We start from the raw sequence: 26,932 nt of genomic DNA on the forward strand, positions 1-26,932 counted from the left end.
AGTTTGAGCTGAAAGGACCCTTTAAAGTATATCTAAAGCCCCTTTTTTAGTTTTACAGAATAGGAAAGATTAATACCCCTGTTATTTTTTTCTGTCTGTCATTGGGAGATTCCTATTAACTTCCTTTTCCAAATACACAACAAAAAGTCTCTTGGAAGTAAATGGAAATCCTCTCCTAGACAGCTGTAAACAGAATCCTTGACTCCATGGTTAGATTGTCCCTCTATTTGTGTTCTGGTGACAGCTGTAACATGTTCTATTAACCATTGCTTTATGTCTCAGTGACAATGGTCACCACAACAAATAATGGGGCAAATCTAAACATCACGGCCACAGACAGCAATTAAAAAAAATAAAAAACTGACAGGGGTGTCAATACTTCATCACATGCTTTCCAAAACTAAAACAAAAAATTGTCAGCTTCAGATACACTTTAAATCTTCAACATGAACCTCTTCATTATAAAATCAGTATGCACCTTAGACACTTCTCGACACCCCATTACCTCTGTAATGGTTTTAGCTTGACGGATCGAGATTTGGTTTTCAATAAGTGGGGTCTGAAAAATAAGACATTACCAAAAAAATAAACGAAAAACAAACATGGAAAAAAAGTAAAAGATTAGCAATCAACAGAAAAAAAAAACACTAATCTGTAGGTAATGTAAAACAGAATCTTTTAAGAAGAAAACAAATGTTTTATTTAAGTAGTGAAAGCAGGAAAAAAACGTAAATTACAGAACTACTAAATTATAAATGAAAATGAACAAAAAAGTAAAAAAAATGTAAGTATATAAATTATAAGTCATGAACTTATGGGATATGAACAGAGCATTATATGCCACTATACTTTATAGTTAACATAACTCAAGATCGTTGGACTGTAAAATTACAGGGGAAACAGATAGCATACTTAACGCTTAGAAAATAGCATTTGGTAAAAATCGTACATCAGGACAAATGGGGATCAGAACATGACTGCTGAGATCCCATAGTAACATCACTATAAGCACTAGGGTCATTCAAGCATTATAAAGCTCTCTGCTAACCACTAATTGCATCCACAAACTATATCCCGATCTGTGAAAGAATACTGTTTATGGGGTCCCTATGCCTCCAACATTCATATACATGGATAAAATCAACAGGTGAACAGCTAGAATTTGAGTGGCAGCGCTTTTGGAATGACCATAGAGACCTGTGATTCTGTATAGAAGGATCACAGGGGCTCTGTGATCATTCCAGAGAGAACGGTCAGCTGTGTTTACAACAGCTGACCGTTCTTCTCTCTCAGTGGGGAATGATTGCGGGTGCCAGGCGGCAATCGGAGTCCCCGCTGCCGAGTGGGGGTGGGAGCGTGCCGGCGGCGGTGCGCGCTCGCCCCCTAGCTGTAGCCGCGCTACCGACGTATACCTACATCGGTTCACGCAGGAGGGGCTGCCTGCGGCGGGCGGTCCTTAAGTGGTTAAGCTTTGACAAACTGCCCACATTCACACTGAGGACGGGTTTGAAATTGTGCTAGTTCAGCTGAACTCGCATGATTTCAAACCGGCATTTCAGTCCGACTTCGGGGGCGATTTGAGAGATCTCTGTGGGTTCATGCACAGATGTCTATTGAAATCACCCCCGAAGTCACCAAAAGTAGTGAAGGAACTACTTTTGGGAATCAGTGCAGGGCCGCAAAGTTGGCATTGCACCGATTCATTAGAAAATAAATAACAAATCTGATTTATCCTTCTCATTGTAAGTGTTATTCATTCAATAAACATTGGTTGATTTTGGACGTACTGCACCATTGTAGTCTCTTCTCATCCTGAGGTATTTTGAGTCATCATTTTTCCTGAGTGGGAGTGAGACGGCCTGGTGACACCACTACTGCTTTCCATAGAGCGAGATGGACACTCTTTAGCCAAGTTTGGAACCTATTTACATCTATATGATCCTCCCTGGTGTTGGCCTCTCTATTATCTGAGGGTCAACCCCATCTGGTAAGCAGTTCATCATGCTTTCACGTGGTGTTTGGCGATTTGTTCTCCAGACTGTGTCATTGTCAAATCACATGTCAAATTAAAGCTTGAAGCTGATTGGTTACTATGCACAGCTGCGCCAGTTTTAGTAAATCTCCCTCAGTATTTTTCATTTAGTAAAGTTTTTTTTACACGACTCGGCTAAATTTACTACATGCTATTTGATGATGATTTCTGGTATTGGTATGTTGCATGTGGTAATTTACTAGGAGAAAGAATTTATTGATTTGCAAAGTAGATATTGAAGAAGGTGAAGCTGTGTTTAACCACTTAAGCCCCGGAGGATTTGGCTGCTAAACGACCAGGGGCTATTTTGCGATTTGGCACTGCGTGACTTTAACGGACAATTGCGCGGTCGTGCGACGCTGTACCTAAACGAATTTGGCGTCCTTTTTTCCCACAAACAGAGCTTTCTTTTGGCGGTATTTGATCACCTGTGCGATTTTTTGATCACGCGCTATAAACAAAAAAAGAGCGTCAATTTTGCAAAAATAGCAATATTTTTCCCTTTTTTTTTATATGAAATTCCCCCCCAAAAAAATGTAAAAATCAAAATTTTTTAACATTTTCGGCCAATTTGTTTTATGCTACCTATGTTTGGTAAAAAAAATCTCAAAAAGCGTATTTTGATTGGTTTGCGCAAAAGTTATTGCGTTTACTGACTAAGGGAAAGATTTTTGTCATTTTTGTTGTTTTTTTTTAACGCGTAATGGCGGCGATCTGCGATTTTTTTGCGGTACTGCGACATTGGGGCGGACAGATCGGACCCTTGACTGACATTTTTGACACTTTTGGGGTTACCAGTGACATTTCTACAGTAATCAGTGCTATATATATGCACTGTTACTGTAAAAATACACTGGTAGTGAAGGGGTTAACTTTATTTGAGAGGGAGGGGCTGTGTGTGTCCCTAGGGGCGTGATTCTTACTGTGATTGGCTGTGGCTTCAGCTGTATGCAAAGTGATCAACGGATCTACATAGTAGATCCATATGATCAGCTCTCATACAGAGGGGAGAATGACAGGCAGCTTGTTTACACAAGCTGCCTGACTTTCTCCCTCTCCCCCGCCGATCACAGAGTGGCCGGCGGACATCGGGTCCGCCGGTCACACGCGCGGGGGGGTCCGTGACCACGCGGGAGCGGGAGCGCGCCTCCGGCGGCGCGCGCTCGCTCCCTAGACCCTCACAAGCTAGTGACGTAGCCCTACGTCACTTTGCCTGTGAGGGGCTGACCGCCGACGTAGATTGGCGTGCGGCGGTCGGCAAGTGGTTAATTTGAATACCCAATCATGTGTAATGGAAATAAAAAAAAAAGCATATCTGCTTGATTGGATGATCACAGTGAACACGGCTTCACAGCTAAGTGATTATTCACTTTGTAAAATGAAAATTTTCTTCTCCTTAAAGCTAAGTTCCAGGTATGTATTTTTTTGCATATTTACATTATTCCAGCTTGGACCAATGTAAATATTCATATGCCATACCTGACCAATCCTTGTCTGCTGCTACTACAGTGATTCTTGCTGTCTTCCGTGTCCCATGCCAAGCAGCTGCCCTATTCATAGCAAACGCAGGGGGTCACCAGCTAGGAACACGTGCCATTCAAAGAATGCCTTGAATTTTTACTCAGTGAACACAAATTGTTCTCTGACTGAATGAGATGGAAACTGTAACATCACTGCCCGCCTCTCTGCCTTATCCAATCAGAGAATGCTTTGTATTTAAGGAATTCGCTTAACCTCCCTGGCGGTATTATTGTTTCTGATTTTAGGTGCTGAAAGAGGTACCATTATTTTGCTAGTAATTCTTAAGGACGAGCAGCCCAAACCCACTATTTTACATATGATTTTTTTTTACTGTGCGTTCTTCTTTATAACATCTCGGGTATGATAACATTTGAAACACAAAATCATAAATTATAGTATAATAAATAACTATAAATAAGTTAAAGTATATATATATAGATATATATATCTATATACAGTGGGTACGGAAAGTATTCAGACCCCCCTTAAATTTTTCACTCTTTGTTATATTGCAGCCATTTGCTAAAATCATTTAAGTTCATTCTTCTTCCTCATGAATGTACACATAGCACCCCATACTGACAGAAAAACAAACATTGTTGACATTGTTGCAGATTTATTAAAAAAGAAAAAATGAAATATCACATGGTCCTAAGTATTCAGACCCTTTGCTGTGACACTCATATATTTAACTCAGGTGCTTTCCATTTCTTCTGATCATCCTTGAGATGGTTCTACACCTTCATTTGAGTCCAGCTGTGTTTGATTATACTGATTGGACTTGATTAGGAAAGCCACACACCTGTCTATATAAGACCTTCCAGATCACAATGCATGTCAGAGCAAATGAGAATCATGAGGTCAAAGGAACTGCCTGAAGAGCTCAGAGACTTGTGGCAAGGCACAGATCTGGCCAAGGTTACAAAAAGATTTCTGCTGCACTTAAGGTTCCTAAGAGCACAGTGGCCTCCATAATCTTCAAATGGAAGACGTTTGGGACGACCAGAACCCTTCCTAGAGCTGGCCGTTCGGCCAAACTGAGCTATCGGGGGAGAAGAGCCTTGGTGAGAGAGGTAAAGAAGAACCCAAAGATCACTGTGGCTGAGCTCCAGAGATGCAGTCAGGAGATGGGAGAAAGTTGTAGAAAGTCAACCATCACTGCAGCCCTCCACCAGTCGGGGCTTTATGGCAGAGTGGCCCGACGGAAGCCTCTCCTCAGTGTAAGACACATGAAAGCCCGCATGGAGTTTGCTAAAAAACACCTGAAGGACTCCAAGATGGTGAGAAATAACATTCTCTGGTCTGATGAGACCAAAATAGAACTTTTTGGCCTTAATTCTAAGCGGTATGTGTGGAGAAAACCAGGCACTGCTCATCACCTGTCCAATACAGTCCCAACAGTGAAGCATGGTGGTGGCAGCATCATGCTGTGGGGGTGTTTTTCAGCTGCAGGGACAGGACGACTGGTTGCAATCGAGGGAAAGATGAATGCGGCCAAGTACAGGGATATCCTGGACAAAAACCTTCTCCAGAGTGCTCTGGACCTCAGACTGGGCCGAAGGTTTACCTTCCAACAAGAGAATGACCCTAAGCACACAGCTAAAATAACGAAGGAGTGGCTTCACAACAACTCCGTGACTGTTCTTGAATGGCCCAGCCAGAGCCCTGACTTAAACCCAATTGAGCATCTCTGGAGAGACCTAAAAATGGCTGTCCACCAACGTTTACCATCCAACCTGACAGAACTGGAGAGGATCTGCAAGGAGGAATGGCAGAGGATCCCCAAATCCAGGTGTGAAAGACTTGTTGCATCTTTCCCAAAAAGACTCCTGGCTGTATTAGATCAAAAGGGGGCGTCTACTAAATACTGAGCAAAGGGTCTGAATACTTAGGACCATGTGATATTTCAGTTTTTCTTTTTTAATAAATCTGCAACAATGTCAACAATTCTGTGTTTTTCTGTCAGTATGGGGTGCTATGTGTACATTCATGAGGAAGAAGAATGAACTTAAATGATTTTATCAAATGGCTGCAATATAACAAAGAGTGAAAAATTTAAGGGGGTCTGAATACTTTCCGTACCCACTGTATATATATAGATATATATATATCTATATATATACTTTAACTTATTTATAGTTATTATACTATAATTTATGATTTTGTGTTTCAAACTTTATCATACCCGAGATGGTATATATGTGTGTGTATACATATATATAGGAAAGGGCACTGGGGGGCAAACTAATGTCAATTTATTTTATTTTGTAATAAAATCCAATAGGATTACAATATATCAGTGTGTTTGTGTGTTTTACTTTTCAAATTTGCCGCCGGGTTCCACCCCCCTGCGAGCGTCACGTCGCAGGAGACGGAAGCTGTGGCTCACAGCATCAGGCGGAAGATCCGGCCTCCGTATGCTGCAGTGACACATCGCGGGATCCCGGGGACAAGGTAAGAAACCTCTACCAGGATCCAGCGATGATCCCTGGGGGTACCCCGAGTGTGGCTCGGGGTTACCGCTAATGGCACTGAAATTCCACCCCGAGCCACACTCGGGAATACCGCCAGGGAGGTTAATGGCATCCATGCCAAGTGACCAACCTCTTGTGTTCAAGATGCATCAGGGCAGCTGCTCAGCATGGGATGCGGAAGACAGTAACAATCACAGTAGTAGCTACTACAGTGATTTTTTCACTTCCACAGGGACTGGCCGAGTATGCTACAGTATGTTGTCAAAAGTATTGTGACGCCTGCCTTCAAACGCACATGCACTTTAATGGCACCCCAGTCTTAGTCCGTAGGATTCAATATTGAGTTTGCCCACCCTTTGCAGCTTTAACAGCTTCAACTCTTCTGGGAAGACTGTGTTTTGTGCACTGGTCCAAATCATTTGGCGGAGGGAGGATTATGCTGAGGGGTTGTCTTTTAGAGGTTGGGCTGGGCCCCTTAGTTCCTGTGAAGGAAACTCTTAAGGCGTTAGCATACCATGACATTTTGACAATTTCATGCCCCTAATTTTGTGGGAACAGTTTGGGGATGGCCCCTTCCTGTTTCAACATGACTGTGCACAGTGCACAAAGCAAGGTCCATGGATGAGCAAGTTTGGGGTGAATTAACTTGACTGGACTGCACAGAGTCCTGACCTCAACCAGATAGAACACCTTTGGGATGAATTAGAGCGGAGACTGCGAGCCAGGCCTTCTCTCTAACATCAGTGCCTGACCTCACAAATGTGCTTCTGGAAGAATGGTCAAACATTCCAATAGACACACTCCTAAACCTTGTGGACAGCCTTCCCAGAAGAGTTGAAGCTGTTATAGCTGCAAAGGGTGGGCCAACTCAATATTGAACCCTACAGAAAAAGACTGGGATGCCATTAAAAATAATGTGCGTGTAAAGGCAGGCATCCCAATACTTTTGACAATATAGTGCATATGTATAGGGTATGCCATATATTGATCCAAGCTGGACCAATATAGCTATGCAAAAGAAAACATATCTGGAATTCAGCTTTAGGTAAATCAATCCTAATAGACTTAATTTTCTAAAACAAGGAGGATGTTTATATTGCAAAATTAATTCTCACTGTGCCAAACTAATTTTTACTAGGCTTAGTAAACAAGGTGAGAATTCCTTCTGCAAAGTATACCCAACCATATGGCTAAAAAATTACAAACAGAACTGCTTGCACATGATCGGAGGAAGACATCACAGTTTTATGTTATTCACTAAGCTAACTAAGTGACCATGCCATGCTCTTCTCCTTTAGTAAATCATTCCCAATTCCCAATAAATCAACTAGTTTTATAAGACATCAATCAGGGTTTTTTCTGTTGCACTGATTTTCTTTATTCTTCTGAAAAACCCAGTTTCTTTACATGTGAAATGTCATTATTATCTGTGTTTGTTGATGTCCGCATAAAAAGATTTAAGCGGGAGCACTGTCTGCTGCAGGTGAAGTTTTATTCCACTCTGCGGTCATGGTCAGATGGTCACCACAAGCCCTATTCAGTGCCGTACGAAGCTGTACACAGACAGACGCAGAGTCTCTGAAGGTTTGTCTGCTCTGTTTTTGTTGCTGTTAAATTTTTCAAGTGCTCAAAGCATCCTTGGATTAAAAATAACCACGGTCAAATAAAACAAGGTCAATTTTTTTCCTCTTGGAACACTTTTATGATAAAAGCCAATATTCATCATTCTGAATTGAATAGACATCTAAAATGAGGTATTTGTTTGTATGGCTACATCACTCAAAATGTATTTTTTTGCAATCAAACCCAAACCTTGCAAGCTAGCACATGACTTACTACTGTGCTATCAAACACCCTATTACACACATCCCAGGTGGAAGCTGTGCCGCCACATAGATCCCCTTATTGTCACTATCAAGAAATAGTCTTACCCTCTTGCCGACTGTGTAAAGCAGGGATCTCTAAACTACGGCCCTCCAGCTGTTGCGGAACTACACGTCCCATAAGGCATTGTAAAACGCTGACATTCACAGACATGACTAACCTCACTGCACACTCTCAGCACACTGACCGAGCTGTCACCAACACCCCTTAGTCACGGCTTTTGGTCAGAAGTCAGCAGGATGAACTCCCAATCATGTGACGTCTGTGAGAGCCAATCACAGCGGTCACATGATAGAAAAGCCATGATGCCACCTGGGCACTAAAACTCACTTAAAGGGCCGCTGGAAGGAGGCGTTAAGGGCTTAACCTCCCTGGCGGTATGATTGTTTCCGATTTTAGGTGCTGAAAGCAGTACCATTATTTTTCTAGTAATTCTTAAGGACGAGCAGCCCAAACCAACTATTTACATATGATTTTTTTTTACTGTGCATTCTTCTTTATAACATCTCGGGTATGATAAAGTTTGAAACACAAAATCATAAATTATAATATATTAAAATAACTATAAATAAGTTAAAGTGTATATATATATATATATATATATATATATATACATATATTTTGTATATTTTATATATATATATATATATATATATATATATATATATATAGAGCTATATATATATATTTATGTGTGTGTGTGTGTATACATATATATATATATATAGATATACATGTATATCTATATCTATATCTATCCATCTATATACATATATATATATATATATATATATATATATATATATATATATATATATATATATATATATATATATATAAAAAGTACAGTAAAACTGCAGAAAAGGGCACTGGGGGGGGGGGGCAATGTCAATTAATTTTATTTTGTAATGTAATCTAATAGGATTACAATATATCAGTGTGTTTGTGTGTTTTATTTTTCAAATTTGCTGCCGGTTCCACTCCCCTACAAGCGTCACGTCGCAGGAGACTGAAGCCAGGGCACACAGCATCGGGTGGAAGATCCGGCCGCCGTATGCTGCAGTGACATATCGCCGGATCCCGGGGACAAGGTAAGTAACCTCTACCAGGATCCAGCGATGTTCCCTGGCGGTACCCCGAGTGTGGCTCGGGGTTACCGCTAATGGCACTAAAATTCCACCCCGAGCCACACTCGGGAATACCGCTAAGGAGGTTAAAGGAGTTGTAAAGGAAGAAGTTTTTTATCTTAATGCATTCTATGCATTAAGATAAAAAGCTTTCTGTGTGTAGCAGCCTCCCCAGCACCCCCTAATACTTACCTGAGACCTTCTCTCTCCAGTGATGTCCACGAGTGTCTCGGCTGTCCGAGACTCTCCCTCCTGATTGGCTGATTGGCTGAGACACAGCAGCGGCACCATTGGCTCCCGCTGCTGTCAATCAAAGTCAGTCAGCCAATTAGGAGAGAAAGGGGACGGGGCCGGGCCGCAGCTTCGTGTCTGAATGGTCACAGGGAGCTGTGACTTGGCTCGGGTGCCCCCATAGCAAGCTGCTTGCTTTGGGGGCACTCGACAGGAGGGATGGGCCAGGAGCGCAGAAGAGGCTCCCGATCTGGGCTGCTCTGTGCAAAACCAAATGCATAGAGGAGGTAAGTGTTGCATGTTTGTTATTTTTTTTTACTTTACAATCACTTTAAGCAATGATATGCAGCTAATGCTGGAGTGCATGCATGTTGACAGAAGGTGGTCGAAAGAGATTGGAGGTGATTACCCCCCCCCCCCCTCACTGAGATACAAAAAAAAACGTAGTTACAAATGATCATATTATTTTAAGCTTTAAGGTTATGACAAGGAAAGCAAGCAAAGACTCCTTGTAAGAGAGCAGCACAAAGGTGTTACTCAGCCTACCAAATGTTGTGTGCCTACAAGGATCCTACCCTTGGATGAAGGAGCACAGGGGCATCTTTGAACATCAGAGTTGTTAATCTGGGAGGTGGGGAGTGTTAGGTGCACTAGCACATTTAGATATACCAACAAACTGAAGCCAAACTCCAGCTAACACTGTTTAAGGCCTCATGCACACAGGGCTTAAAAACCCTGCTTTTTACAGGCATTTGACATTTTTTTTTCAGTTTGTAAACACACCTCTATGTTAGCCTATATGGCCATGGTGTTTACAGGCATATTACAAGAGAAGTGTTTAGAGGCTGAAAAAAAACATCACCAGCGATTCAGGAGAGGAAATTTTGGCACAAAAAACACTTGACGAGCTTAAACGCGAGTAAATACGTCTAGACATCATACCTCCCAACTGTCCCTGATTTCGAGGAACTGTCCCTGATTTGGAACAATGTCCCTCTGTCCCTCTTTCCTCCTCAATTTGTCCCTCATTTTGGTCTGATCTATATATCTGTATATAAAATGCACTATTTATCTTTCACAAAGTGTTTCCCAGTGCTAAACCTTTCATCCAATTTCTAAATTGTTACATTTGTAAATTCTTAAAGGCAATATAAAGGAATAGTAGTGTTAAAAAAAGCACCTTTGGGTTTAACTAATCATTTTTTTGTTGTATAAATCTCCTATAAGAGGGCATGGCAGGGGTGTGTGTCCAATGCCTACAAACATTTTCTAATAGGTGTCCCTCGTTTCAATCTCAAAAAGTTGGGAGGTATGTAAACATGCCTAAAAGCTAGACTTGTTTATCACTTGAGCATTTATTCATTCAAATGGCCAGAATAAATAAATATTTGGGCCAATGGAATCCATGAATGCTCAAACACTTGGCACGGATGAACGAGTCTATACATGTGTACAAAATGTGTTTTTAAAAAAATGCAAGTAACAAGTGAACACAGGTTTCAAGGGGATATGTAGATAACCACAGAAAGGGAAGCTCAAACTATCATCCAACCAACAATGAGACATGAGCACAAAACAATAAATAAAGCAGCACTCCAGGCCCTGTGGAAGTCAATAAATCCACAATCCCAGGAATAGATAGAATCAAAATTCACTTTAATGTAAAGTTAAAAGGATGACATGTAAGAGTTCCCAGACTGATACATCACCAAGCCAGTGGAGAGGAGAAACACATAATCCCAAAAGCTGAAGGATGACACATGATCCTGGACCCAACAGTAAATTACTCCGCCCAGGAGCCCCAGGACAGTGGGAGAAGTGTGTGGATTACCGCGACCGGGGTCACTGAGATGGCGCGTCCACTGGAAGTCAAGTGTCCCTGGACCAGATGTGATGTCATACACCTGGCAGAAGAGCACCCGAATGTTGGCTGGTGAGGGCAAAAGAAGTCTTGGAGAGCATTCAAACCATGTCAAACCAAAGGAGAGAAGCCGGTCACCATGATAACATGTTTCGGGGCTTTGCCCATTCCTCAGATCATGTCATGGTGACTAGCTTCTTTCCTTTAGTTTGACATGGTTTGAGTGCTCTCCAAAACTTCCATTTTGCCCTCACCAGCTGACGTTGGGGCACACTTACACCAGGTGTATGACATCACATTCGGTTCTGGGACATGTGACTTCTGGCAGACACACCATCTCAGTGACCCCGGTGGCCGTAATCCACACACTTCTCCCACTGTCCTGAGGCTCCTGAGAGGTGTAACCTACTGTTGGGTCCGGAATCATGTGTCCTTCAGCTTTTGGAATTATGTGTTTCTCCTCTCCACGGGCTTGGTGATCAATCTGGGCACTCCTGCATGTCATATTTTTCAACTTTACATTAAAGTAAAGTTTGACTTTACTCCTAGGCTTGTTGTTCTATTGACTTCACCAGGGCTGGGAGTACTCCTTTATCCGTTGTTTTGAAAACATGGCTTTTTTCCAGCCAGGAGCAAAAAAATTCCTGTGTCCATGAGTAGTTGCAGTAACAGATTTATTCCTTTTGGGATAAAGGTTTTACATAAATGAATAAAAGTTGATAAGCATTATAAGCATTGTAAAAAACCGATGGGGATAGTTTTTTTTAATTGATATGCTCTTATTTAAAGTATAACTAAAGGCAATTTTTTTTTCTTTTTTTTTCATGTAGCACCATCCTAGGTAGATGTTAGAGAGGGTATAGTTTTTGTGTCTTTTTGCTTACCAGGGAGATTGCCAGGTAAATATATATTACTCTCTGCCTACCAGAGAGCAGAATCCATTAGTGAGGTCAGCTCATGGTGCTCAGGTGCAGCTCAGCTTGTATGAAATGTTTCACACTTGTCCAATAGGGAGGCATATTGGACATTGGGAGGAAACCTGACAAGTGAGTACACAGGCATTTGGTAAAGCCCTGATGATTGGCAGAGGAAAGTGCCTCTGTGCATACTGGGTGACTGTATAACCATCAAGGGCACATGTGCTTGGGGTCTTTCAACTGAAGAGCAGGGTCCCAGAGGGAGAAGGAGGCTGCCCCTTCTCTGTAGAAGATGCCAAGTGGCCTCAGGTGGACGACCTGAGGGTCTGAAAGTCAGAGCGATGCTGAACCCAGAGGTCCTGCAGAGCTGACTGAAAGGGAGACACTGGAAAGGATCTAATTCTGCCTACAGTGAGTACAGATCTGTGTCGTGGGCCTGTCCTGTGAGGGCCACCCCTTCTGCTAGAAGAGTCAGTGGACGGGTGTCAGTCAAGGGGATGCTAGAGAGTGTCCTAAAGATAATGTAGTTGCATCAAATCTTCTGCTATAGAGAGCAAGAGGACTTAATTCTTCCATACAAATGGCAGTATGGTCAAAGCAGCGTGTCTGCTTCCACAAATAACCTGGTGAGGCCAAGTGAGAGTTGTCTTTATCTACTGTGAATAGTTCAAGTTGGAGTATCTCACTATACCCTTCTCCCATCCAAGTTCCACAATAAATATAAAACCAAATCCCCTGGACTGTTTATTGAGTAACGAGCAAACAGGAGTAAGGATGGATGTGTGAAATGTCCCCTAGTGACTGTCTGCAGGTAATCAGAGGGAGACCCAAGAAGTCACCACACAGCAAGGCCTATGGGGACAGTGCTACATTCAGTTTTTGATAGAGTGGAGATGGATTAGAATGCTTGTCAGTTTTATTGCTGTCTGTGTCTCGGTTAGGGAGATTCACCCTCTCTATTTGTCCTGTTTACCATTATCATTGAAAGTGAAAATAAAAGAAAACCCACAATTTGGGATGTCACCAGAAAAGTAATAGAGGGGAAATCTTCCAATGGGGCACTAGTTCTGGTGACATGGGGGTCCCCAAAGAATTCTCTTAATTTTCAGGGATTTCCTCTCACTTCCCGCTTTGCTATGGGACAGTAGGTGAAGGGAAAATCGCTTGGACACAGATGGCAAAAAAAATCTGACAGGGGTTATAACCCTCCCTTGCTCTATCCAAAATAAAAAAATATGTTTTGCCCAGAGTTCTACTTTAAATTTCTCTTGTACGTATGAATACAATTTTCAAGTAGAAAAATAATGAAAGAGATTTTATTTCTGTTTTTTATTTGGTGTTACTACAGCTCCGCCACCAGTTTAGAGTCTGCAAAGAAAGAGATGATGACGGCATGTTATTTTAGCTTTGTGACTCCTCTCAGTAATCTTTGCGCACTGTTATGCCTTACTGTTCTGCTGTTGAATTATCCACTAATATCCACAGGGGTCCAGCCATGGCAAATTACAATAGAGCATTATCCTAATAGGATGACATTTAGTTGCTAAATCATTGTGTATCATGAATAGACATCATAGTTTGTTTTAAATAAAATACTGTTTTTGCCTTTTCTATATTATTTTTTGTATTGCAGCGCTGATGATTTCCTCTTGCCTCTATCAGCCCATTCCTGTTTATAACCTGTGCAACATATGTAGGAATTGCCAATTGTAGTCTCTACCAGGGTAGTCTTCTACCAGAAGGCAGTTGAGAGAGAGTTGTCACCCTGTAACAGGAAGTGTCTGAACAAGGACCTTCATTTCAAGACCACCAATTAATATTTGAATAAAAGCTGCAGATTTTTAAAAAGTCTTAGATGAGATTTTAAAATCACATTAACACATTAGCACTTATTTGAGATTGTAGTAGTTGGGTTTAGATCTACTTTAAGTAAGAAGAGGAAACAAAGTGTTTTCTCTTTGGTCCTGCCCTAGGTAAGACACTCACATATGTATAAAAAATATTTGTGTTATCACCTTTATTGAATTTGGCACAGTCATGTGTGATCCTGCAGCTCCAGTTCTCCTGTGTAAGGGAGGGTTGGATAATGGCTGTGAATTCCCTGAGGCGTGACATCACCCATAGGCCCTCATGACCCAGCTTTTGTCGATGTTCCCTCCTCTCCCCTACAGCAGCAGCTCACTGCACGGAGCAGCAAGAGCTGCAAGATCACATGTCCAGATTAAAAATAGGAAGTACTCAGATCTTTTTTATACAGGATATGCAGGATAGGTGGGGGAAATGTTTTTTATGAATAGATAGAGTCCGCCTTTTCTTCCACTTTAAAGTAGAACTAAAGGCAATTTTTTTCTATTTTAGAGTATAAATGAGTACACAGTACAGCTCTAAATTTCTGATCTGACAACAGGTTTCTTTTTTTTTTGCACTTATCAAAAATAACAAACAGACCATTACACAGACCAAAAAGTAGAAGTATTGCTGGGCTAGATATACACTTTAAATATGCTGAATAGTATTATTATTATATCCTGTGTATGTGCAATAAAAACCTAAACTCTATATATATATATATACATATATATATATATATATATATATATATATATATATATATATATATATATATATATATATATATATATATATATATATATATATATATATAGTTTAGGTTGTTATTGCACATACACAGGATATAATAATATTATTATTATATCCTGTGTATGTGCAATAACAACCTAAACTATATATATATATATATATATATATATATATATATATATATATATATATATATATATATATATATAAATATATATATAAGTATATATATATATACATATATATATATATATATATATATATATATATATATTAGTTTCCATATACATAAAATGGTATGGAGACAAATGCACACTGAATAACAATTGCACCTCACAGAAGCAGCCAATAGGTGTATATAAAGTACAACAGAGACTTTGAACAACAGTTGGTAATACGGATAGGGATTTGTGACAGATTTAGATGCGAGTGATTGCAAAGAAGTGATCTATCATCAATTAATACATCGAATGGTGCAATGCACATTAGCTTTTCATTTTAAATTGACTGAAAATAATGATGGAGAATATGACCTAATCAATTTGAGGAGTTTAGTTGCATTGATTAATTGAGTGAAAGATCAAATTAATATGTGTGTCACCACCAAAAGTCTGGTACTTAGACCTTACCACTTTAGATCAAAAACCTGAATAGCAAAGTAAACTGGTATGCATTCCACTAAGGACTATGGAGTGCATACAGTATATGAAACCAAAAGGGACCAAAACAACCAATCAAATTTCACCTTTCACTGACCAACCTCAGTATATTGAAATCCATCTTATTGATATAGGCTCTGCAGAACAACAATGCTGTCTAATATCCATAAAGGGTAATCTTTGTCATGATTGGATTTACTGTTGGGTATTTTTTTTCCCAAATGCAGGAGAAGTAGTCATCTCATACTCTATAAGTCTATTTACACATTATCCCATTATTTTGAGACACGTTAGGACTGGGAAAACAAAGAAATGTTCCATGTAAAAGAGGTTACGCTAGCAGAAGGGTGTTACTTAGGTCCCCAACAGTTGTGTGCCTACAAGCTTCAATTATGAAAATGTGCTTCTGCCCATGGATCAGTTGGAAAATATGATGCATTATTTTGATGGGGGTCAGCTTATAAGGGACTTATGATGTGAATGGCAGTCTGTATAGATAGGGGGGTTGTGTTCCTATTGGATTTGTCAATGTATGAGTATATTTGGTCCTATTTAGGAGTGGTAAAGTGACCTTGTTCCAGATGTAAACTAACTGATAGTGAAGAACATTTCCAATCCTTGCCTGTTTCCTATATATTTATTGAATCCTTCCAGTGTTTCTTCTTTTTTTCCACTGCACATCACTACTTTTAATAATGTGAGAGACGTTTTTCTGGTAGAGGCTAAAGGCACATTGGGACCAGTCATATCTGCAATGCTGTGCTGCAAGACATATTTAGTTATATTCATGTAGTGTTTATTACATTGTTATGGTGTATTGCTGCATTGCCAATTAGGTTATTGTTTGTGTTGGTATAGCCTACAGTTCAGAATGTGTTCTAGAGGTGGGGGGTACAAAGCCTTTCGTGTGCCAGTACTCATATTTTCAAAGCGGGTTATATCCAAAAACAATCAGGGTCTGTTTTGCACATATGTATCAAGATTTTTTTGAACATACAGTAAACCCTATACTATTTCTGTGCAGTAGATTTGCATTAGGATGTAATTTTACTGAGATTCGTACCTTGCTGCAGTTCTTGGATCCTGAACATAAAGAGCTGTTCATGTTTTCTTTGTCAGATAATCCTGAAAAGAGATAACACAGTAAAAAGATAACATTACAAAGAGTTTCTGCTAAACTGGATGAAATTTGGGTGGCCCTGTCAGCACCATGCGACTTGACCAATGTTAATTTACAAGTCGACTAAAGCGGATGGAAAATTGTCAGCTAAACGGTGACTGCATCCTATCAGATGTAGTCAGTGTTCAGATATTCAGCCAGACACAGGTGCTGTGGCTTTCTAAATGCAATAGCCACCACTGCAGATTCCTTCATTCACGCTGTTTAGGTGCTCACTCACCTAAAAAATGCCATCCAATTAAGCCAATTTCAAAAGGATTGCGAGTAGACAATCAATTTTTTCAGGGACCTTTAGGGTCCTTTGACCCGGGTTGTCTAATCAGACCTGCCTGTCAGTTTTTCAGGTGGACCTAATTGGACCTTCCAGTCTCGTCTATGTAGCAGCGGATGTCATCTGATCCAGACCTGCCCACCAAAAACCAGATGGATGGTGGTCCTATTTTCCATCTGTCTAGCCGATCAGATCTGATATGATCGGAAGAAAACAGACAGGCGGTCCGTTTCCATCCGATTTCCTCATAGAGGAGAGTGGGACTGTGTCCGTGTCTGCTCTGCACAGCAGACACTAACCTATTATCTGCCTGCTCAGCAGGGTTTAGCAGAGCGATCCCCCCTGAGAAATCTGTAACACGAAGGTGCCCATGTGAAAGGACCCTAAGTGTTTGTCTAATTTATGCCAAGGGATAAACATTATTACCAGCAAAAATCTGTAAAATACAATTGTTTCATGTAGTTTACCGATACTCAATAAGTTGATTTGCTAAAACTGGAGAGTACAAAATCCGGTGCAGTTGTGCATGGTAATCAATCAGCTTCAAACTTCAGCTTGTTTAAGCTTTGACAAAAAAAACACTGGAAGCTGATTGGTTTCCATGCAAAGCTGCACCAAATTTTGCACTCTCCAGTTTTAGTACATCAAAACCATTATGGTTCACAATCTGACAATGCTGGGGATCATTCACTAAAGGCTCTTTTGAAGACACTGTGGGTCTGATTTACTGAAACCGGAGAGTACAAAATATGGTGCAGCTGTGCAATATAGCCAATTACTTCTAACTTCAGCTTGTTTAATAAAGCTTTGACAAAAAAACCTGGAAGCAGATTGGTTTCTATGCAGGGCTGGTCAAATCCTTTGAGAATGTCCGGTGGGACGAAATGCATCAGGATCGTGCCTGTTTAGCCAGACCTGCATTTGTTTCTGCCTTTACCATTGGAAATTTTGTGAGTGTTATTCCCCTTTTTTAATAAACTTTTTATTTGGGTTTTACACTATGTCTGTTTCCTTTGGTTTATTTCCACATGGGTCTGGATTTCTGTGAGTGATCCCTTCTACCTACCCTGCCATCCGTGGTTTCAGATCGTTTCAGGAATCCTATACCATCCTAACAGCCTTTTTGACCCTCATGCTACCGGTATATGGTATTCAGGGTCAACAGCATCTGGTGAGCGCAATTTTATTTGGTGTTGGTGATGGGATATCAGTATCAAGATTCACCTCTCTGTTTTGGATTACTCCACTTGCACTCACCATTGTGAGCTCTATATGGACTTTTTTTTATTGTATTCAGTTACAGATTTTCACATTGAGTCCCCGTTCACACTAAGGCGACCTGTGAGGCGACCTGGTCGCCTCACAGGTCGCCGTAGGTCGCCTTCCATAGGGAAGCTGCGGACCCGTTCTAATAGGAGCGACACAAGTCGCTCCGACTTAGAAAAAGGGTCCGGAGCTTCTTTGGGGCGACCCGGAGGCGACTGCCATAGACTTCAATGATATGAAGTCCGTGGCGGCCGCTCCGAGGTCGCGGCGCGCTGCTTGCACCGCGACCTTGGAGGTCGCCCCCCACAAGTCGGATTGCGGCAATGTGAACAGGGCCTTACTGATCACATATGTAATTTTATTTGTTTGTATTGAGAACTGTTGCAGTTCCTTACCCATTAGCACTGCACTTTTATTTTATTTTCTGTTGCATCAACCTTTTTGTCAGTTGTTTGTGTCAGCAGCTTATACACTTGATTGGTTTATGCACCCCTTTTTTCCACTGGTTTCTATGCAGAGCTGAACCAGATTTTGCCCTCTCTGATTTTAGTAAATCAACCCCTGTGGGCCTAGGGCAAACATCTCATAGATGCCCCCCCCCCCCATGTTTGTGCTCACTCAACAAAAAAAATCAACATAATACCAAATATAAAGACAGAGATGGAAACAGTTACCAGATTTGTGAAACCGCAAATTCCAGCAGGTTTCTCTCTATAATGCCATTAGGTCAGCGGGAGGTGAGAAAACTAAATTAATTTCATTATTGAGGGGACTCACCCAAAGACTTTTATGATTTGTACACTTGTTACACATCTCTGACTCAAACAGTGTTAAAGCCAGTGGATTGATACAACAATTAGTAATTTAGCACTGTTAGAATCAGGCAACCCCCATTCTTTCATAACAGATGTAGACAGGTAGGCTTGTAGGCTGTACAAGCATAGTTCTTAGGGTACTTGCCTTTCTCCCACAGTTTTCATCCTCTACAAAACTCTACATTCTACAATACTACAAAATTCACAGTCGCTGACAAGTGTTTTCAATGCCTTGCTTCCAGGAAAGAATACTATGGATCATGTGTTTTATATAAAATGGCAGAAGGAGTGTGGGGGGGGGGGGGGGAGCAATGCATGCAAAAAGCTTCCAGTACTCCTTACGTATTGGAGGTTGCAGTAAGCCGTTTAGTTGTATATATGAGATCAAGGGGGTTGAAAGAATTGACATATTTCATGGAATATTTCCCCAGAAAGGTCACTCAATTTTTTCTTTGCCTTCCTTTGGCACTACAGACAGAGCCCTACATAATGGCGAATTGGTCCAAATGGCCAGACCGTATGGCTGTCCCCAAGATCTAAATTAGAAATGATGGGTATTTTAGATATTAGTTAATTGTTCTACTGCTTATAGCTAAAAAATATACTCAAGTTTAAAAAGAGACCCAGCTTGTCTATAAATGATTACATAATATACCGAAAAAAAATGTCCCAGGAGTTAAAATGCAAAGCTGCTTTCTGTCTGAATGTAGAGGGGATTCTATAGTCTGCATTACACATTTAAAATGTCCTTCCTAAGAGCAGACATCCTAATATGTCTGTTATTAACATTATAGCTAGGCAAAACCCAAACCCATTTTCCACCCCAGCAACAATTGAACCCCAGCAGCAACAACAGATCTTCTAGCAGCCAGCAACAATAGACCTCTATCTCAACAGTAGATCCCTACCAGCAATGACTGACCCCCCCCAGGAATATAAGGCCCCCCAACAACAATAGATCCTCCACCATTTAAAAATAGAACCCCACCAGCGACTAGATCCCCCAGCAGCAATCATGAATACACCTTCCAGCACACCCCAACACCCCTTGCCATTACAAACATTTAGCGTTGGAGGTGCTGGAACTGCGTTCCCCCACGTTCTCCCCCGAAAAAAGCCCTGGCTGGGCCTATTAATTTGGCAATACCCTGATTACTTATGATAAAGAACTGTAATCTTAATGGCAGTTCTCTTACTATTCCTCATTTTTATCATACAACTTTGGTTAACAAAACATTTCTATTACATGTGTTGGATCACGGCTGACACACTTGGGAACTGCAGTTTATTTAGCACTTCATCTAGCTTGCACCCGTCCAAATATCAAAAATCTTCAGTGTATCGATATGACAAGCTCAGTAAAACATCACATTTACTTACTGTCATTTGAAGCCGTCTCAAGAACACCATACGGGGGAGCCAAGAAACTAGCCATGTACTGCCGATATTTCTGGAAGACAGGAAAATAATCCATCACTATAACAAAGCAACAGCTAAAACACTTGTATCATTCTAAAACCACACATTACTAGGAAATTCTCTGTTTTATCTATTAAACCGATTTATTGCAGCAGTAATTTTTACACTGTCTAGTGCTTTCTTCAAATATCAGGCCTAATAATGAGATCCAAGGTATAAAAAAAAAAAAAATCCCTAAAGGAATACAAGCCAAAATTGCTCCTTTTAGTAAATCATTTTTTTTTTTCTTTTAACGAAGAGACCAACATTTTTAGGCAATGAAAAAAGTGGAGAAAAAAGTAGAACAGTTCCCAGGGCAACCAATCAGATTGCTTGGTAAATTTTCCAGTGAAACGTAATTGAAAGCTTTGACCAAAAGCTTCTTGTTTGCTACATTTTTTTTTTTTTGTTCTAGATATTTATACTGATATAAATCATTGATCATATAATTATTTGACATCATTTTTGCCAAAACATATATATTATTTGAGTGGTTTAAAAATACGGGGAATATCGTTTTATTTCTTTCAACTTCATTCCTTTCAACAGCACCAAAAGTTATAAATCTTACTAGAAGAGAAAGATAACATTGATATTTCCAGCTCTGTAAGCATACATATACATTCTCATTTCATTCCAAAATGTCAAAAAACATTGTAACTTACCCAAGTTGGCTTTTCAGTGCTATGTTTCTTTTCTGGGAAACTATTGCTTGTATGGTTTTGGTGTTTCTGAAGTTGCATGCCAAATCGTGTACAACGAAATTCATTTTTAAATTTGAAAGTTTTTTCCATAGCATCACTTAAGGATCATTAAAGGTAACATAGAGTAGAATGTGAAAATTAGAGTTTTGCCAGGCTCATCTTCCTAAATAACGTTGGGCCCTCTCAGCTCAGGTGAAGATATGAATTCCATCACAACAAGGATGTTCTGAGATAAATGGCAGTGATATTTATGGATCTTCTAATCCCCTCAGATGGGATAATATGACAGGTCCTTTCAGGAGTGCTAGATGCATTAGCTGTCTTAGATGAACTATGCTTTCACAGCTTACAAGCCTCCCTGTCACCATTTCTAGTTAACGTTTGTGAAGAGTTGGCAAATGGTCGATAAACTTAATCTGGATTAACAAGACTTGATCTGAGTTATAGAGAAAATTGGTGAAAGTTCCGTGCTGATTTCTTTTTTACCAACAAAAGCCGCATTGTCACTATTGATGTGTATCTAAAGCTGCATTTTTTTATTTTTATTTAAATTCTGGATAGAGTAAGTAATGATTAAAACCCCTATTGATTTTGTTATTGCTTTTTAATAATTAATTTGCTTAAGAGCCGGTTCACACTGGGGCGACCTGTCAGGCGACCTGGTCGCCTGACAGGTCGCCGTAGGTCGCCTGCCATAGAGAAGCTGTGGACCCGTTCTAATAGGAGCGACACAAGTCGCTCCGACTTAGAAAAAGGGTCCGGAGCTTCTTTGGGGCGACCCGGAGCGAACTGCATTGACTTCAATTATATGAAGTCCGTGCAGGCCGCTCCGAGGCAACGTCGCCCGGCAAAGTCGGCTCGCCCCAGTGTGAACGGGGTCGAAAAAAACAATGCATTTCGGGGGCCAAACAGGCTCTCCCTGCCTTTACCTAAATGAACACAGATCTATCTGGTATCTGCTTATCTAAGTCTATGTCCATGTAAGCACAGTCAAATTTCCTGAAAACTTTGGACTCTTGGACATTTGTTTGGTGCTCTCATTGGACTGTATACTATAAACTCTCAACGCTGAAATACATGCCTCTCATTCCCTGGAGTGCTGGTGCTGCAGCCAGGAACCGGGTGATTTAATTCACATTTTTTGGTCCTGCCCTCACCTATCTACCTTCTGGTCTTCGGTGCTCCAGTTAATTGAAAAGGTTTAATTGATTAAGCTAGACCCCTCCCCGAGGATCTGTATACTGTACTGGGACTGCTGGACGATTTGGTACCAAGGGTGGCGGACCGGACGTTGTTGGTTCTGTTGCTTTTTTATGCCAGGAAAACTATTGCGCTCCACTGGCGGCGGCGGTCCCCACCCACAGCGCTTCACTGGAAGAAATTAGTGAACTCAGTTCTCCCTCTCTACAAAGATACCTATGCACACAGAGGTTGCCCAATATGACAGAGTTTGGGCCAGGTGGCTCTCTGATCCTTCTACAGCCGCGGGTGACTGATGCGGGCCCCGCCTTCCGCCCCACGAGCACCGGGGGGGGGGGTGAAACGCAGCCTCCCCGGGGGCCTTCCCTGAGATTCTGGAATGTGAGTGCTTCACTGTTGGCCCGGACCAGGTTACCAGACATTCGAGTAGATTGTGATTGCCATGTTTGTGGTTTCTTTTCCTTATGTACTTATTTTTCATATGGACCCCTGCATGAGTAATTTGCCTTATTCTTTGAGCATTTGGGTAGTTACGCTGTGAACCACTGCACCTTGTTTGTTGTTGTTGTGTTTTTTCTTTGTTTAAAACGTAATAAACAGATTTTCAAAAAAAAAAAAAAAAAACTCTCAACGCTGGGTTTTCCCCCTATTTGTAAGATGTGTGCCTGTTTTGAGGAGTACTGCTGAACCGGATCTAGTGTACCCAGTGTTAAATCAGTTGACCCATTTAACAAATTTTCATCCTTCATCTTGATTTTTATCCTGTATTGATTTTGTTCTTGCCATCTTTGGGGAGATTTTCCTTCACTATCTTTCACAAGGATACAACAGAAAGTGGAAATCTGTCCCAACTGAGAGAAATATACTACTGTCACTGGTGTCCCCATTGAAAGTTTCATGTCGCATTCATATTTGGGGTGTGACATGAAATAGTGTCACATTCCCAACCCCCCACCCTCATACCACCTCTGCATCTTCCTTAATAGCAATGTGCTTCTTCTTGCAGCCACCTGTTGAATTTGTGTGGCTCCATGCACACAGATGCAACATTCATTCACAGTAATATGTAAATAGGAAGACAAGTCCCATCTACTTCTGCGGTAGAGGAACTCATAGATGATGTAGGCATGCATTCAGTTATTTACTTCATCCAGGCCCATAACAGTACAGACCTGGTGCTGACCTCTGTACAGACCTGGTGCTGAGGGGAAGCAATGCAGGAGCCTGTGCTTTTCACCCACAATGCACTGATCACAGTTGCAATCTTTTGCAGGGTTGAATGCAAAAATATATTTTTTCTTTTACTACTGTGGGGGCATTTATTGCATTTTTGCAAAAAGTGGATTGTGTGGAATCTTTCCCTACTCTATCTGGAATTAAAGAAAACTAGGTGCTCCCAAGTTCCCAGCGAAGAGTTAAAGTAGAACTATAGGCAAAACCTATTTTTTCATTTTAGAGGAAGGGTTATAACCCCTGTAAGATGTTTTTTTTTTTTTGCCATCTGTACCCCATTGCAGAGATTTCCATAGCCAAATGGGAAGTGAGAGGAAATTCCTACAAAATAAGGGAAATCCTAGTGTCCTCATTGGAAAATCGACCCACTATTACTTTTCTGAGGACAACCAAAAATTTGGGATTTTCTTTTACTTTCACTTTCAATGATAATGGTGGGACAGACAGCAATAAACACTGGCAAGTGTTCTAATCCCTCTGCACTCTATCCAAAACTAAAAAAAAAAAAAAAGTTTTGCCTAGGACCAGAACTAGGTCCCCACACGTACTTCTACTAGGAGATGACATCCTTAGAGGATAACTAACCTTATATATATATATATACATACATACATACATATAAATATATATATATACATATATATATATATATATATATATATATATATACAGTATATACATTCAAAGTAATTCTAACTCCCATTGTTGCAGTGCTACTATTTATCCACAGAATCTATAAATATAATATTAATCTTTAAATTTATTATTGGTCCCTGTCTAAACAAAATTTCACCCAATGAGCTAAATAATGTAGCTTTATATAATGATAGTGAAAAACTGGAAACTAGAGCTGCACAATTAATCTTTAAAAAATTGCGATCTCGATTCACACCCCCCCCCCCCCCACAATCTTTAAACAGCATTTCCTCGATTCATACAGAGCAAAGCTGTTCTCTGTTCACTCACAGCTGTCAAAAAAAGAGCCTCCAGTATATGTTTATCAACATTGTTAAGGCTGCAAGATAACTATAAACACAATGTTTTACCATGTATCATTTTGTTCTTTTAGATCAAAGGAATGAACTTCGTCTGTAAAGAATGGCAGTTTAACCTCTTAAAGCGGATTTCCACCCAAAAGTGGAACTTCCGCTCATTTGCTTCCCCCCCCCCCCAAATCCCCTTTTGGCACATTTCAGGGGGAAGGGGGGAACGGGTACTTGTTTTTGACAGGTACCCTTCCCCACTTCCGGGAGACAGCACCGTGTTCATCCAGTTTCTCCTTCCCCCACCGCCAAGCCAATCAGAATGCGCAGCGTGCTTCAGGCATGCTAAGTGGGGGCCGGCTGTGAAGCCAAAAGGCTTCATTGCCGGTTTCCCTTACAGTGAATGGCGGCGGCAGCACCCGGTAGTCGATCCGAAAATTGGCTGGGGTGCTGACATTGTGGGCTCCCTGGACAGGTAAGTGTCTGTATATTAAAAGTCAGCAGCTTCAGTATTTGTAGCTGCTGACTTTTATTTATTTTTTTTCCATAGCTGGAACTCCTCTTTAAGACCAAGCCTTGTTCTGACATGTGTTGCTTACAAGTTAAAATCAGTATTTTTTGGTAGAAAATTACTTAGAACCCCAAACATTATACATATATATATATTTTTTAGCAGAGACCCTAGAGAATAAAATGGCGATTGTTGCAATCTTTTATGTCACACTGTATTTGCGTAGAAGTCTTTCAAACACAGTTTTTTGGGAAAAAATATCCTTTAATGAATTTAACAAAAAACTAAACAGTAAAGTTAGCCCAATGGTAAGAGGGCACAAGTAATAGGTGCCCTCGCACATGGGACAGGGGATGTTTAAAAAAAAAAAAAAAAATTTGTGTCAGAATTTATTTAATTTATAAAACACTGTCCCTTTAAATGTTGAGCATGGTTTTGGCGGGCTGCACAGCAGCGCGCGCCCCTCTAGAAGGTTCTGACCCAAGGCTTTATTAAGGGGTCTCTGAGGTAATCCCCCTCAGTTAGGAAGTGACTGCCTGGCGAGCTCTCCTCTCCTCAGCGGCGGTTGCGGCATTCGCTGGCTCTTCTGCCATAATGAAGACCCTTGTCCGGCAAGTATTGGAAAGAGCAGCTTTAGAAGGGGGAGAAGAATGGCTGCGGAACTGTCTCATGGTGAGCGGAGCTGAGCCTGAACAGCTGAGGGAGGAGGTGAGCGGAATGGCTGCATCTGCGGCGGCAGTGCGGGCAGAGGAGACGGCCGTGAGGAGTGTATCCCCCTCACCTCAGGCACCAGTAGCAGGGAAGGCAGGGACTAGACAGGGTCAGCGGAGCCGTCCTCCGGAGCGGCCAGCATCCTCGAGGCAGGAGTCAGACAGCACAGCTGCGGGACTGTCAGAAGCTGCGGGAGGGCTGAGAAGGAGCCGAAGAGGCCCGAAGAGAAAAAGGTTTGCTTCACCATCACCGCCACCCAGTGGTGAAAGGCGGGATAACACCCGGCCTCACAGAAGCAGAATTGAGAGAGCATCTGAGGAGAGGGTTGCTAGGCAACCTAGGGAAGATAGTTCCAGTCAGGTACCAGCTGAAGAGGTTTTTCTTAGCCAGGCTTTACGTCCACAGGTGAATACAAGCAGTGCAGAAGTACAGCATATGGTGCCTCCTGTTAGCCAATCAGCTACGCTGCCGACAGGAGTTGGTGAGTTGGCACAATTGAACAATTTAAATGTTATTTTAGAATCTTTATCTAAATTTGCGAGTTTGTTGAATGTTACACCTGTTCCTGCTGTTAATGTTCCTAGTTTCAGCATACAAGGTCCTGGTAATGTATGGTCCCCAGTCAGCAATATGAATCAAGTGGCGACTGTGGTAAGTAGTGTTCCGGTCACACCTGTGTCAGATGGTGGTACCAGAGTTAGTCATTTGGCACACACGGTTCCTGAGACGTGTCTGAAGGAAGTGATGCCATGCGATATGTCGCCGCTTGGTTATCACCTCACAGCAGGGATCAAAGAGAAAATTTGGAAGGGTGAATTTATCGATTTACTTTCATTGTTGCCGTCAGCAAAGGAATTTGCTTTCAAGAATGAAAAAAAAATCTGATGACGGGCAAGAAGAAAATAGGAGGCGTCCGGTTTATAGGTCATTCAATAACTGGCTTCAAGCCTTTTGCATTTATTCGTCGGTTTTGGGTGAAAAATTTCCAGAATATTGTAGTGGGTTATTCCAGCATGTGGAACATATCCTGGAAGCGTATAAGAACTTTGGTGGTCTGGGATGGTTTTATTACGATGAGTCCTTCCGACAGAAACTATCAGTTTATCCCAGCCTGAAATGGGGCATGAAGGACGTAGGCCTTTGGTTAAATTTAATTATTCCTCAAAAGTTTACGCCAACAAAACAGTTAAGTGCTGCCCCTATGGCATCCCCCTATAGGAAGGGAATTTGTTATGCGTATAATGAAACGCAGTGTAAGTGGGCAGCAGCGTGCAAATTTAAACATGAGTGCTC

General features: G+C 41.2%; 1 protein-coding gene across 1 annotated transcript in view; it reads right to left on the minus strand.

Moving 5' to 3' along the window:
* The window catches only part of RAPGEF4 (Rap guanine nucleotide exchange factor 4), a 480,844-nt gene that overhangs the window by 186,466 nt on the left and 267,446 nt on the right, over positions 1-26,932 (minus strand). The window contains exons 5-7 of the mRNA XM_082260932.1: positions 20,220-20,289; positions 16,371-16,432; positions 479-559 (exon numbers count right to left, since the gene is read on the minus strand). Of these exons, the coding sequence (XP_082117058.1) occupies positions 479-559; positions 16,371-16,432; positions 20,220-20,289 (213 nt within the window). The remainder of the gene's footprint in view (positions 1-478; positions 560-16,370; positions 16,433-20,219; positions 20,290-26,932) is intronic.

This window comes from Pelophylax lessonae, assembly GCF_965119305.1.
Source record: "Pelophylax lessonae genome assembly, chromosome: 6".
NCBI lineage: Eukaryota > Metazoa > Chordata > Amphibia > Anura > Ranidae > Pelophylax > Pelophylax lessonae.